This window comes from Salminus brasiliensis, chromosome 9 (assembly GCF_030463535.1).
Source record: "Salminus brasiliensis chromosome 9, fSalBra1.hap2, whole genome shotgun sequence".
Lineage (NCBI taxonomy): Eukaryota > Metazoa > Chordata > Actinopteri > Characiformes > Bryconidae > Salminus > Salminus brasiliensis.
Genome location: NC_132886.1, coordinates 34,339,770 through 34,354,803, shown reverse-complemented (window position 1 = coordinate 34,354,803; position 15,034 = coordinate 34,339,770). Strand labels below are relative to the sequence as shown.

The window sequence follows — 15,034 nt, the reverse complement described above, 5'->3', positions numbered from 1 at the left end:
GTGTGTGTCACTCCCCTTCATGTGTCTCTCCTGAGTCTGTCTCCCTGTGTCTGTGCAGTGTGTGTGTCTGTGTGTGTGTGCGTGTAGCACACATACACTTGTGTACCAGAGGAAGGCAGGAGTGTCTGTCTTCCCTGGTGTGTGTGCCTGTGCCTGTGTGTGTGTGTGTTTGCACACATACACTAGTTTTACAGAGGAAGGCAGGAGTGTCTGTCTTCCCTGTAACTTCTCCGTTTTCTGGTTTCTTTTGGGAGATCCTTTTTGCCCTTAGTTGTATTTCCCTCTAGTGTTAAAGAGGTAGCCAGCTCTCCCCTGGCGTCATTTGTTCGTTTGTTTCCCGCCTTTTGTTTTGCGTAAGATGCGACATAATCTTGTTTATTAAACCCACCCCTTTTTAAGTTTCATTTGTTGGCCATTTTCATAACTGTCGCTTTGGTGAAGTGGCAGAGCGTCAGTCTTGCGACGCGGCGGCCTGGGTTCGAGTCCCGAGTGACTTTATTTATAATTTCCGTTTTACCTGCTCTAAGATTGAAAGACTCTGCACTGGGGCCCGTTGGTCACGTGATCGTGGTAGCTCACTCAGTACCGCGCTGGCCCGCCAACACGGCGGCCTGGGTTCAAACCCCGCTGTAAGTGAGCACCACACTACAAAAAGCAGGCTATAAAAGGCTATAAAAGCCAATATTGATTCAATATCTGTCAAGGAAAACATTGTAGCTGAGTTACTTTGAATCTTACAGAAATTAAGCCACTCTGCCACAGTCAAAAACAGTTTACTTTCCCTTTCACACATCTGCCACTTATTATCTGTGTTTTACCTTAATGCCTTTCCTTTGACAACGCCCACCAACACCTTAAGTGAGATCACATTGTATGTTCAATTATTCCCATTTGCAAATGCATTGATTGCATGAGATTAAGTTTGTCTATATGGGTTTGAAAATAGCAGCCTGCACCCTTTTATAGTGTCTACATACTATTTCTCATCAAACTGTGATTAAATTCAGTATATATAAGTCTGCCATATGTTGCCACCCCTCAAAAATGTTTGCCCCCTTTCACCAATTTAAGAAGTATAGTTTATTTAACCTGTTCATCATTAAATGAAATCAAGTGAGCTGTGAAGAATTTAAATCTACACAACGGCCACAGAGTGCCCTGAGAAGTCAGCAACCAAATCTATGCTTTTCAGACCAGTTAGCAGAACACTTAAGGCAGGGATAAAAAAGACAGTGCTGGCACAGTGGTTAGAGCCCTGGGTATTGAGTCAGCTAAGCTGCCACTGAGAAAGACCCTTAAGCATTCTTCTACAGGGGCTGCACTCTTACCTCGGTTTTCAAAGCTGGGTTTTAGAGAATGAAGAATTTTATTGTTCTGTACAAGTATATATGAAAATCAAATTAAAGAGAGTTAAATATTTGGGGTTATACAGAGTACTGCCTGTTCTTTGTTTCATACTGCTTGATAATAGGTAAAAGGAAGCATTAATCAAGAAAATGTCATTTTTAATCAATAAGCAGTAACAATATGTTGTAAAGAACATTTAGATTGAGCTGCTCAGTGCTCATTAACACTTATTGTACAGTGCAGCTAAACTCAGTCCAGATCCTAAAATTGCATAATGCAATTGTGTCAACACAGATCAGCATCTGAAAGCAATGCTCCCAGCACCTTGTGGCATACATGTCATGAGTAATCAAATCTCTTCTTAATAAAGTGCTCAGTAAGATTGTGTCCTGGGATTCCTCCTGACAGAACAGCCTCTAAAACTGTATGTGTGAACTTAAACTTACTGTGAATAATGCAGGGTATCAATGTACAGCAAACATTTATCTATAAAGAAACACAAACACACACAAGGAGCACAGCAGAACGAATAAATGATCCAGTGACATATGCATACATAATTCGTTCTGTATTAAACACTAGAATGAATGCTTTAATGTGATTAATAATAAACAGCTCTGGGCATGAGTTATTTATTTTAAGAATTTTAGCAGTTTGATGACTTTATGTAGTACTGATTGAATTTATATGTAGTGCTTTTTCTAAAAGAAAGTGTGACACATGATAGTGTAGCAGGGTTTCCTGTCACTGTGGGCCTCAGGGCACAGTAGTAGAGTGCAGAGTCTGATACTGAAGAAGATATCTCCAGATCCTGATGAAATCACTTGTAGGAGAGAATAACTGTCTCATCTTTAAGAGTGTGGACCTGAGTTGTGTTCACTTATGATATCCACTGTGCCCTAGTATTAGCATGAACACAGCCAGGGAGCACAGAAACATCATGGTGACTCCAGATATTGGGGAGATTTGAGTGAGATGTAAAGACTTCTCCTACGTTTGTCAGTGCATCTGTAAAAAGGACATTAGCATCAGCCACTCTTTAAAAGAATTGCTTAAAAATTAATACCCCCTACCTTTTTAGTTATTATTTGTTGCCTTGCTTGTATGGCAGGTAGGCTGCTCAATAATTGGTCCTGACTCTGGGTCCGTTGGTGGCTCCACCATTGAAATGAGCCTGTGGTCAGCACCTGTAAGGGAATTAGCAATGTATAGCTTAGTGCCGTCTCTCTCTCTCCAAAAAAACTAGACCCAGCTCAGCACACAGTTCCAAGAGAATAGCTCTTGGAAACTGGAAACGGCTTATAAGCCATTTATTATCTTTATGGGAAAAAAATCATCGAAATTGTGCTCTCAGCAAATTCGGCCATTCACAATATCTTCCAGTAATGCCAATGCTGCTATCTCAAACATCATATCAACATTTCACGCACACTTATATAATCTAGGCTAAGTGGATACACATTGATGAATGATTATTTCAATAAACCAATAAAATTGTCTTGATGTGAATGAATATGCAATTTTCATCAAACCCAATAATGGGAACGTGGCATGACTAGGGAACATGGCATGACTGGAAGCTACAGGTTGGGTCTGCCCTTCTCCACCAGCTACTGGCCCCCCCCTCATAGAGCGCTATGAGTTCAGCCAGCTCAAGCAACTCACCTCGGCACGCCAACTCTTGCTGCAAACAGGGGTTAAGCCCATTGCAGAACAGGGTAACCAGTGAGGCGTGACTCCACCCGCAGCAACAGGTCGCACTGCGTGAGCCCCCCTCAGGGATGCTGAAACACTGCCTTAAAGTGCTTCAGGTACTCCGAGAAGGGCTTCACGCTAAGCTCCTCCCAGGTGGCAGTGGCCCAATCCAGAGCTTCGTCAGTGAGACGGGATACAAGAAAGATTTTCGCCTGGTCAGTGCCAGTTGCTTGGCTACTTAAATAAAAACTGAGCACTGGAACAAGAACCCCTCACAAAGCTTAGGCCGGGAGAGCTAGCGGACTTCACCGAAGCTTGGTACTGCTTCGTGAGCCCCTGAATGTCGCCCACTAGTTGGACTTGCTGTTGTTGGTCCGCCTGTTGCTGCACCAGGCGACTAACAGTTCGCCTGTTTCGTCCTTGGGCGCGAACAGCCTGATTCAAGGCATCCATCACCGTTGTTCAGAGGTATTCAGCCGAGAATTCGGTCATGATGGGCTGGGTCAGACAATGAGGGTAAACACTCAAATAAAAGCAAATAAAACAGGGGTAAACACAAGAAAACACAACGATATTACAGGGACAAAGGAAAAACTAAACACAACCGTGACAATTTAGCGTGGGCAAAGCAAAACACACCTGAGGCTGGTGGGACTCTGAGAGCTAGGCTAGCGGTGAGGGCATAAAAGGGATGTGGAACGATTACTGACAACTGACAAATACAGGACAACTAAAGCTGCGCTCGTAATCACGTTAATAGTACTGTTCATGGGCGTGCCTCGGTATCAGGTCTGTTTAAATAAAACACACATGATAACAACTGAACCGTGACGTGAGACATTAACATGGCTCTCAACTTAAGAGTCTGTGACACAAGACATGAACTGAACGTAAAAGTCCTGAGGAGAGCCTGCGGGCTGCGGCCTGGTAGTTATTAATGGAAATGAGAATAGTGTTTAAGAATTGACAAACAGCTCCCCCTCCTGAGAAAAGCAAGGCTCAACCTCTTAAACACTTTTTGTACAGTATAGCTGGCTTTCTTGTCACTGTGGGCTCCAAGGCACAGTAGTAGAGAGTCTGATACTTCAGCAGAGAAGATCTCCAGATCCACTTTCTTAGCCTGTTTATGAAGTTTAATGAACATTTGAGGGTCAGCTTTAGTGACATGTTCAGTGGATACAATAATCAGCCCCAGAAACTCTGGTCTTGATTTAGGCTTGTGCTGATACCAGTGGAGACTTCTCGGTGATCCATCATAAGTGCAGGACAGTGTGGTGGTGCTGTCTTCATTCAAAAACACACTGCAGTGGTCTGTATGATGATGTCAGCAGTTTCTCCTATAAAGACATATCACCAACAATCTAAAGTCTGAGTCCTGGATGTATTTGACGACAGATTGGTAGTCTACTTTGTTGAGTTTTTGTTAAAGGTTTTGTTTAAAGGTTTCTGACTTATCAATACTTGAAACAACCATGAAAACAGAGGAGAAGAAGAGCAGCATAATTGTTGTGAGTGTGAGTTCAGACCTCCAGAGTTAGACAATGATTGTAGTATTGTCTCTTTGTTGGTGTGTGTAATGTATCTTACCACTTCTAGCTCCACCCACTCCTACTTCACAAGATGTTCATGTACAGTTTGAATTTATGGACACATTGTCTTCACTCTGATTAATCTCAAGACACAAAAACTGTTCTGAAGCTTTTCTAAAGCTTTTTTTCTTAAAACCATTTACCTATCAAGCAGCTTTAGCTTAGTGTAGGTAATGAAGTGGTGGTAATCTTCAACAGAAACTTTAAAGGAAACTGTGAAATTAAAAAGTAGAATTAAATGGCAGTATTTGATACCCAGGTTTGCTAAGCTGCCACTGTTGGGCCCTCTGCTCCCCAGGCGCCGCAGCAATGGCCGGCCTGCACTCCGGACTCGTGTGCACACTGTGTCCAAATTCCATCTGTGTCCAACAAATGGGGAATGGGAAAGTAGTACTTTAAGTAGTTTTTATTAATTACATTGTACAAATGATTTAAAAAAGTTTTTTATATTTCAGTTGTGTGTGCTTAGTTAGACATTTTTTTTTTATTTTTTTTATTTTAATGTGATAAAATGCTTTGGGAAGCTGATCTTGGCTCACATAAAAAGCAGTCTTCCTAGCACTCTGGACCTTCAGTTCAATTTGTCTACCATGCATAACAGATCTGATTATGTGGTCTCACCACCTGAAAGGAACTAACATCTTTGTTACATTGCTGTTTTATGACTTCAGCTCTGCCTTTAACACCATCATATCATCCAGACTGATCTGAACTTAACATTCTTGGAACCCACAAGGCTGCATGCTATACAGTCTGTACACCCATGACTGCATCGCAAAACACAGTTCCAGCACCATTGTTAACTTTGCCGATGACACAACAATTATCAGCAACATCTCCACAGATGATGAGAGACTTCACAGGGAGAAAGTGAAGCTCCTTGCAGAGTGGTGCACTGACAACATCTCCCTCAATGTCCGCAAAACTTAAGCTGATTGTAGGCTTCAGGAGGGGGAGCAGAGTGCACACTGCTCACTTTCTCCACCTCCGTCTTTTTGATGCTCAGGGGTGTGTGCACATAGCATCTGAGCATATCACCTGGTCACTCAACACATCAGTGGGATCAACGGAGATGCTGATGGCTTTCCTTTGACATCTCTTGTTGCAGAGGTCCTGTATGGGTGTGAGGGCAGCTGCAGCGATGTACTTGGCAGTTTTCACCACTCTCTGCAGGCCTTGAGCTCAGGTGATGTATGTTACATTTAATGATGTCATAAAATCAGAGACAGAGTAATAACAGAATCACAGATAAGCAGTATGGTTTGCATATTACTTTGATCTCCTTGTGTTCAAAGCAAAACGAAAGTGTGTGAGTTTTTGTAAAGCTTCTCAGAGGCTTTGTATCACTCCAACTCTAAGAGCACAGTAGTAGAGAGCTGTGTCTGCTAGTTTTACTCCTCTAACAGTGAGCTCAATGGATGATTGTGATGCAACTGACTCAAATCTACGGTCTGTAGTGTCACTCAAACCTCTATTTGATCGAACACCTCTCAGCAGTAAATACCATGGAGCTCTGTTAGGATACTGTCTGTACCAGTAGAGGAGAACATTTTCACTACTTGAGTGAAAAGAACATCTCAGTCTAACAGATTCCCCCTCTTTTCTAAAAAAACATCAGTCTCCTGATCATCTAGTCTAATTTGATCAGCAGCAAACACACCTGAAAGAAAAGCAGAATTTGCATGTTAAATGTATGGTTATTTTCAAAATATTTATAAGTTCATTTTCATAGTGAGTACCTGATGCCATAATTAGAATGATAAGGAGGTGTCTCTTCATAGTGAATATGATCAGATATAATCAGTAGTGTGTTTAAGCTCTCAGTGCTCTAATGCTGATCTGTGTTGGTGTGAGTCTCTCTGAGGTGAGAGCAATTGTGAGGAACCACAACAGTTTCCTGCTCTTCTCTACTCTAGGGAGCTGCTCCTCTGTGCTTTTTTGTCTTATAGGCATTAAGAAAAGATACACAAACACAGACCTTAAATACAATATCAATAACAATCTAATGAATTAATTAATCTATCAAGACAGCACAAAATATGTTATTGCTGTCATGCAAAAACATTTTATTTCCATTTTTTCCATTTTACACTTAATGTAAGGTGACATAACATGAATTATATTTTTAAAGTGCCAGCATCTTATGATGAATGGACCAATAGAAATGTTTCAAAATTACTTTCACTTTGACTTCCATTTAATTATTTTTTTGTTCTTTCTTCTGTTAAGTTGCAATTTTGTAGATTTTTGGAGGTTTTTACATAACAGCAACAGTGTATTTACATAAATGTTATTGTTAATGTTATAAGAAAGAAAACAAAGACTGGACAGAGAAAGAGATAAAATAAAATAAATATTAGTGTTTACATACTTTTTCATTTTTTGATTAAAACAAAAGTTGTCTCCAACTGACAACGAGTTCAGTGGTCTTCAGGGGCCTTCCCACTAACTAGATATAAGTCCAATGGAACAGCTTTGGAATGTGGAGATTCACAACACAAAAGTGCTCCTGAATTGTTTGTGCCATGAATACTGTAATGTTTTAAAAGCAAAGAGATGCTCAAACCCAGTGATAATATTAAGATTGTAAATTATGACTGATAGAACCACCTCTAAAGCTTCAATAGAGACTTTGTTGTCATAATAAAATGACTCAGTTACATACATACACAAAATTAATTCTGTAGTAAACACTAAAATGCATGTCTCAATGAGATTAATTACACACTGGCCAGGTGAGAATATTTAACAATATTTTTTTTAAAACAAAAACACATGCATGATGAAACATGATCATGCAGTGTGTTTTTGTACAGTGTAGCTGGGTTTCCTGTCACTGTGGGCCTCAGGGCACAGTAGTAGAGTGCAGAGTCTGACACTGCAGCAGAGGAGATCTCCAGGTCCACTCTGTTTTCAGTTCCAGTCACTGTAGTATTGAATTGTGGAAAAGGAGGGTGTGCTTTGCTTACTGCACGTGTGGCTGGAATTATCATCAGCAAATACTCTGGTCTGGATCCTGGATACTGACGATACCACTGCAGATATTGCACATCACCCTTATACTTATAGGAGAGAATAATTGTCTCATCTTTAAGAGCGTGAACATTTCTCCTCACTGGTGTTATTGACTGTGCAGAACAGTTCCCTGTGAAGAAATAAAAAACATGGACAAGACATTTACATCAGCTTTGTAGAACTAATGAGCCTCATTGATAACTGACACCTTAAGACACATCAACACAAAGGCAAAACAAGACAAACTTGATTTTTAAAACAGTAATAATTTTTAAGATAAAGATCTACTTATTTACACTTACCAATTATTATCATAAACACAGCAAGAGAGCACAGAAACATCATGATGACTCCCAACAGTTCAGAGGAGAGATTTGGGTACTAGATTTTAAGCATGTAGAGATTCCTTCTACATTTGTCAGTGTGTCTGTTATAAGGACAGAGAAATGCAGCTCAAAGTAATGTAGTTCTGTAATTTTAACATTAAGAAAATTATAATATTCTTTTTGATGATCGTGAGTCTCACTCTGTGCTCCCTTTTCTTTGTTATTACAGTGCCCATGAGGTTCTACTCAGGGAAGTTATAAGTATGTGATGTGACCTGTGAAATTCACAATGAGTATATTTTGATAATATTTTGAGTGTCTGTCCCTGCAAAGATCCATGCATTTCTTTATGATTCCTTAAGTTTCTTTTTTTCAGAACAGACAAGTTGCTTATGTATAGACTCACTGCAACCTGCCCTCTTTTGGTAGACTACCATTATTACACCTCTGTGTGTTGAAATAAATTGAAAATGTATTACGTTTTCTGACCGCTATTCTGTAAGCAAGTTAAAGAGGATAGTTAACACTTGTTTCAATCAAGTGCCAATTACAGCCAAACAAACATTTAAACAAACAAACAATAACATTTACATTTTATAGCCTACATAGATGTTTTTATGCAACACTAAGTTTGGTATACTGTAGCTGTGTCCTTGCAAGGCTTTAGGTGCTGTTATGTAGAAGCAGTGGAGTCCTGTTTCCAACAGCTGAGTTTGTTTTTTTCATTTGTCAAGGCTAAGACAACACACAAGTGGGTAGCCTACTGTCTTCTACTGCTTCCTGTCAAGAATATGAAAATTAACAGTGATGTTAATCTGATACTATCTGGTGCTCTTGTCAAAGTACTTGTGGTAAAATAAAATTTGGAGTACACTGAACTTTTTATAGTTAAGTTCTGTTCTGCTGTAGGACTAAATTGCACAGTCCTTTATTGATTGCACCCCTGAGATATGAGATGGGTTGGTGAAGACATTTGAGAGGTTCCATGCAGAAAATATGGTGCTGTCTGTGCGACAGAAAGGTTTAGAGCTTTATTGGAGTCATCAGGTGGGCTCCCTCCTTCATTTTTGTTTCGATGACAGGCCCACAACACTTCCAGAGGGCTTCTCAGTGACACCTGGTACATCTAACTTAAGGTTTTTTTGCTCAAAGGCCTCTTTAATAGAACCTTCCAGGGCACAGTCCGCTCTATGATGTAGACCTTGTACTGTGACATGGACCATGGTCTGGTCTGAGGCTCATAGTGGCAATGACAGGATGTTGCCCTGTCCTTGGTCTTAGTTGGCTTGGCAACTTCACAGACAAAGTGTTTCCTCTTTCCTGTTGCACAAGGCCAACAATGCCATGGTGACTTAGGCCTGCTGTATTGCCTGCTGTATAGCTGCACTTGCGGTCAAATTCCCTCCGGTCACCAAAGTAGAAGCTGTTGGGTTACACATGGGTCACAGGATTCTGTCAGTGTCATTTCTAGCCTTATTTTGGAGCACTTGAATTCCTCTGTACACTGTACACACAGAAAGTTCCAAAATGCCATGATCCCTATTTCTAACCGCTGCTATGTTGTGGTGTACTTTTCTGTGGTGATGCATAGCTGGACGTCCTGGAATGCTGAAATGGCCTGTGGGATGCTGAAAAGGTCAAATGCAGTCCACAATAGACTATGAGGAACAGAACCAAAGGTGTTGCCTTCAAATAATTGCCTTATTTCATTCCTGAGGTCGGTTGCCGTGTTGTCTACCAATGAGTCTTCTTTCGCCCATGCTCATGCTGGCTCAGGGGTATTTGCCCCTCTTTATTTTAGTAGTCTATAGTTGAGTTGGATCTGTACTCTAATAGTGCTAGTTTCCTCCTGCCATAGGTAGCTAGCCTATTGTAGGCCCGTTGAGGTCTTTCCCTCATGCCAGCTGTCTCTACACGCTGTCTTTCCCTAGTTGTCAGCTGCTCCTCACTGGGTGGATCCAGATGATCAGTTCTGTTGTAGGACCAAATTGTAAAATCCCTTATTGATTGCACCCCTGAGATATAATTCTGTCAAGAATGTGAAAATTAACAGAGGTGGTCATACAATACTATCTATATGTCAAATCAACTGTGATGTTATGTCTGATCTATTTGTTTATACCATCATGACAAACATCACATCTGCCAATAAAACAAACTTGACTATATTGAGAATGAATTCAGAGCGGAGAGAGGAGAGATATAATTCTGCTGCTCTCTAAAGGTTTGTGTGAATGGACATTATTATTACTCTGGACATTATTGTTGAACACTGTGCTGAAATTCTTTTCTTACAAAATATATTGTTTTACTGTTTGTTGTTGTATTTTACTAAGCAGCACCTCTGATTCTTTATTTAGAATCCATGGCTCTGATTTGAATTTGTTTACTTTGAATATGCAAAGTCATTTACATAATTTATGATTGGTTGTTAAAGACTTAATGAATGACATAAATTCTGTGCATTTGGTGTGGCTTACCCCTGTTACCACTTAACTTTATGAATCTGGCCCAGAATATTGTGTACATTCTATGATTCTCAATCATAAAAAATCTTTATGGTCTTCATGGGTCTTTGTGTCATCATGGTTCTAGATGGTTTTAAAGAACATTTAAAGAAATATAGGTGTAGATTGAATTAATCCTTTATTAAATCAAATCAAGTAAGCTGTAAAGGATTTGAATCCATACAAATGCTAGAGTGTCCTGAGAGGTCAGCAACCAAACCTGTGCTGTTGATGCTGGCTTATGGATCTCAAGCCCTGGATTTCTCAAAAGTTCTGAATCTTTTTCAGAAAATGACGTTTAAAATAACTCACTACATATATCTGACTGGACTGGCAAAACCATTGCCCCAAATGTTCTGGGGAAATATGGCCGTGGATTTATACTGTCACAAGAGTTGTGTTGTGTGTCATTTAATATGTCATCTAAGTGAGCAAGCTTGCTAGTAGGTAACTAGGTAATCATGAATATAAGAACGTTTTTAAGGACCACAAGCCAAACACAGCCTTCAGCCACTGAAAGTGATTCAGCTTCAGCAACATCAGCATTGACCGTTGAACAGAGGAAAGATTGTTTTGTGGTTAGCTCGCTGTTTAATGTAGTCAGAAACTTTGAGATTAAGCTCTAGTTAACATTAGTTGAGTTTTACTGTGTACAGTAAATGCCGCATTGGTGCTTATAAGATGTGTCTCTGGCTGTGCCATCATGTCCTAACAGTGGTATTCTGATACATTAAAATAGGAGAAAATGCCAGATTGCTCCTTAAATGTTGGAAAAGAGTGTAAAAATAAATGTTTGCACTAATGGTGAACAGCAAGCAAAGAAGAATAACACTGAAAGGAGATGCAACTTGAGCAGTCAATTCAAAGTGCTTTAGTGCTTTACAATAAGCAAAGAAAGAAAGAATGTCACAACAGTAACATATTTTAAGCACTTAGAAAATGTGCCAAGCTTTTCTTTAAATCCCACTCATCAATAGACATCAACATATTGTTATAGGGAACACTTAGACTGAGCTGGTGAATAAGGAAAGGAAGATTATTATTATTATTATATTTATTTTTTAAACAAACAAACAATGCCCCCTCCTGAGAAAAGCAAGGCACAACCTTATAAACACTTTTTGTGCAGTGTAGCTGGGTTTCCTGTCAATGTGGGCTGCAGGGCACAGTAGTAGAGTGCAGAGTCTGATACTTCAGCAGAGGAGATCTTTAGCGCCACTCTTTTATCCTTTTTGTAAAGTCTGATTGACAGTCTTGGGAAAGGTGGTTGAGATTTAGTGATACCTTCACTGGCTTCATTAATCAGCATCAGAAACGCTGGTCTTGATCCAGGTTTTTGTTGATACCAGTGGAGACTGGAAACATATCCATCATATGTGAAGAACAGCATGGTTGTTGTGAGTGTGAGTTCAGACCTTTAGAATTTAACATTGTGTGTGTGTACATGTGTGTACTATATTCCACCACTCTCCACCCACTTTCCAGCTCCACCTACTCCAATTTCACAATAATACTCTTATTAAATCTGGTAATGCAATGGTTAGCTGATAAATCTGTGTTGATAAAATAACCTAAAATATTTAAATCACTGACAAGAGAAGTAAATAACATTGATTATATTGTTACAGTGGCTTGCCAATAAATATACAGTCAGTTTTTAAACGTTGGTGTATTGAAAGAAGGAAAATATCCGTAAGAATCTGAAACACTTTGACAAGGTCAACAGATTCACAACATCAAAAGGGCTCCAGAAACATAGAGTGACACAATCACACAAACAGGAACCTGAACCAGAAAAGGATTTTTTTCAACATCTTGTGCAATAAATGCCATGAATAATTGAATCTGGATAAGAGGAAAGGTCCAACCCAATTTTAAATTTAGTATTTTTAATAAAGTGCTCAGTGAGAGTATTAGGTCTTGAATTTTTTTCTGATAGAACCACAGTTAAAGCTTTTGTAGACACTGTATTTGTGAACTTCATTGTGAAAAATGGACTTGTCATGCCTGCCCTTGTTCTGTCATGTCTGCTTCTGTAAAGACATTCTGCCTGTGTCTCCATGTGCTCTCCAGCACATGGCTTTGTTTGTGTATAGTCAGTTCAAGCCCCTCCTGTTCATTAGTGTTCCCACCTGTGTTTCCTCTGTAGCCACGCCCCCTTGTTAATCCCCGGGGGGTTCCTTGTTATCTCTCTGTACAGTACTCCTTTGTTTCAACCTTCCGTGGTCTGGTCTTGTGCATGTTAACATGTTTTCATGGTAGTTTACGGTTTGTTAGCATGCCTGGTTTGCTTGTGTCTTTAGTCACGTTTCAGTGTTTATTTTCTTTGTAACCTGATTGCTTTCTTTTTTAGTTTTAGTGCTTAGTAGGTTTGTTTGGTTTGTTTGTTCTGTTTCTGTTTGTTTAGTTTGTTAGTTTGAGTATTTGGATTTTCCCAGTCTGCGTTTCTGTGTTCATGTGTGTTTAGTTCAGTCAACTCTTTTTCTTTTCCCCTTTATTTTTCTTTATAACCTAATCCCACAATTCTTTTCTTACGTTTAATTTCCTTTTGTGAGGGGTTGTAAATTATGATCTTGCTGAAGTACATTTTGTAAACCCCTGTTTTTTATTTCATTGTAGCTCCTATACTTCTTATTTTGGGTCTATTAAACTGAATTTCTTTATATACTAAATTTGTATTTTTAAAGTTTGTTATATTCATAAAAAGGGATCACTATGTACTGTTAACTAAGTTGTTTGGAGGCACCGCCATCGCATATATATATTTTTACCTTTATGTTCATACTTGTCAGCAAATACACAGTAAAATTACTCCTAACTAACTTAAGTAATCTATCAAACCCAGAGCGCTCCTACTTTCAGTTCTTGGCCAGTTCATTCCTTTTAGCCCAGTGTAAGTGTAAGGGGTGGCTCTAGGGCAAGGCCTCCCCCTGCCACCAGGGGGAGGCCTCGAGTCACCCCAGCCAGTAATTGAGCCCAATTCCTTACACCTGGGCAGTAGGTTATATAGGCACACAGATCCAGTTGCCCCGCTGCTGGATCTTTTGACTCTGGTGGTCTGTGTGTCTGTGTGTCACTCTATGGGTCTCGAGTGGAAGGCTGAGTGTGTGTCACTCCCCTTAGTGTGTCTCTCCCGAGTCGGTCTCCCGGTGTCTGTGCAGTGTGTCTGTGTGTGTGTGCGTGTAGCACTCATACACTAGTGTTACAGAGGAAGGCAGGAGTGTCTGTCTTCCCTGTAACTTCTCAGTTTTCTTGTTTCTTTTGGGAGATCCTTTTTGCCCTTCAGTTGTATTTTCCTCTAGAGTTAAAGAGGTAGCCAGTTCTCCCCTGGCGTCCTTTGTTTTCCCGCCTTTATTTCGCGTTAGACGCGACGTCTCCTCATTTACAAAACCCACCCCTTTAAAGATCCAGCCCACGACATGGACCCAGCAGAGCCATTTGATCTAGGGCAGGCAAAGGTTGCTCTAGTTAGTCAGGGGGCAATCGTAGGGAGGCATGAGCAGGCCCTGCAGCAGATTCTTTCTCAGCTGCAGGGTCTGACAACTCTGGTAGCTCAGCTCACTGTCCAGCAACCTCCTGAACCTCTCCAGGAGGAGGCTGTGGCTGCCGGAGCAGCTGTAGCTGCTGAAGCAGCCGTAGCAGCCGTGGTGCCTCGTGCTGAACCCTCTCTACCGACCCCAGAGCGCTACGCTGGTGAACCTGGAGGCTGGAACCTCCTCCTCCAATGTTCGCTGGCATTCGAGCAGCAGCCATCACGCTTTCCGTCTGAGCGTGCTAAGGTGGCGTATATCATCTCTCTCCTCACCGGTAGGGCATTAGCCTGGGCCACCCCGGTGTAGGAGTACCAACCTGATGTATGTGCCTCCGCGGCCCGGTTTGCGGCGGCTCTGTCACAAACCTTCGACCTCCCCGTCCGCGGAGACAAGGCGGGGTCCCGCCTCCTGCACCTGCGTCAGGGAAAAAGGTCGGTGGCTGATTACGCCATTGAATTCCGCACGCTATCGGCGGAGAGCGGATGGAATGCCAGCGCTCTCACTTCGGCTTTCCACCATGGCCTAAGTGAGGAGCTCAAGGATGAGCTGGCCTACCGTGACCCTCCCGCCTCCCTCGATCGGCTCATTGAGTTGGCCCAACGGGTTGGTAACCGTCTCGAGGAGAGGTGAAGGGCGCGGAGTGGCAAGGCCTCTCGAGCTCCTCATGGCCCCCCTGCTGTCTCAGGCTCTTTTCGGGGGTTAGAAGAGCCTCCCGACAGTGGTGTCTAACCCATGCAGTTGGGGCACACTCACCTGCCACGGCAGGAGCGCGAGGCCCGCATGCGCGAAGGCAGGTGCCTCTACTGTGGGGTCTCCGGGCACCTCCGTTCTGCGTGCCCCGAACTCTCGGGAAACGCCAACGTCCGCCAGGGGAGGGGAGACCACTGACGGACCTGACAGTTCTCCCTCGGGCCCAGGGGGTGTTCCTCAATGCCACCCTAGTGTCAGGGTTGTCTGAGGTCCGCCTGCCTGCCTTTCTGGACTCTGGAGCGGCAGGAAACTTTTTAGATGCCGGCCTTGCC

General features: G+C 41.7%; 1 gene segment (V, D, J or C); it reads right to left on the bottom strand.

Moving 5' to 3' along the window:
• Window positions 1-1,596: 1,596 nt before the first annotated feature.
• On the bottom strand, window positions 1,597-4,543 carry LOC140562782 (T cell receptor alpha variable 38-2/delta variable 8-like). The segment is given in 5 exon segments: window positions 1,597-1,608; window positions 2,096-2,158; window positions 3,390-3,392; window positions 4,154-4,388; window positions 4,507-4,543. Coding segments are annotated over 5 exon segments (350 nt in total).
• Window positions 4,544-15,034: the final 10,491 nt, after the last annotated feature.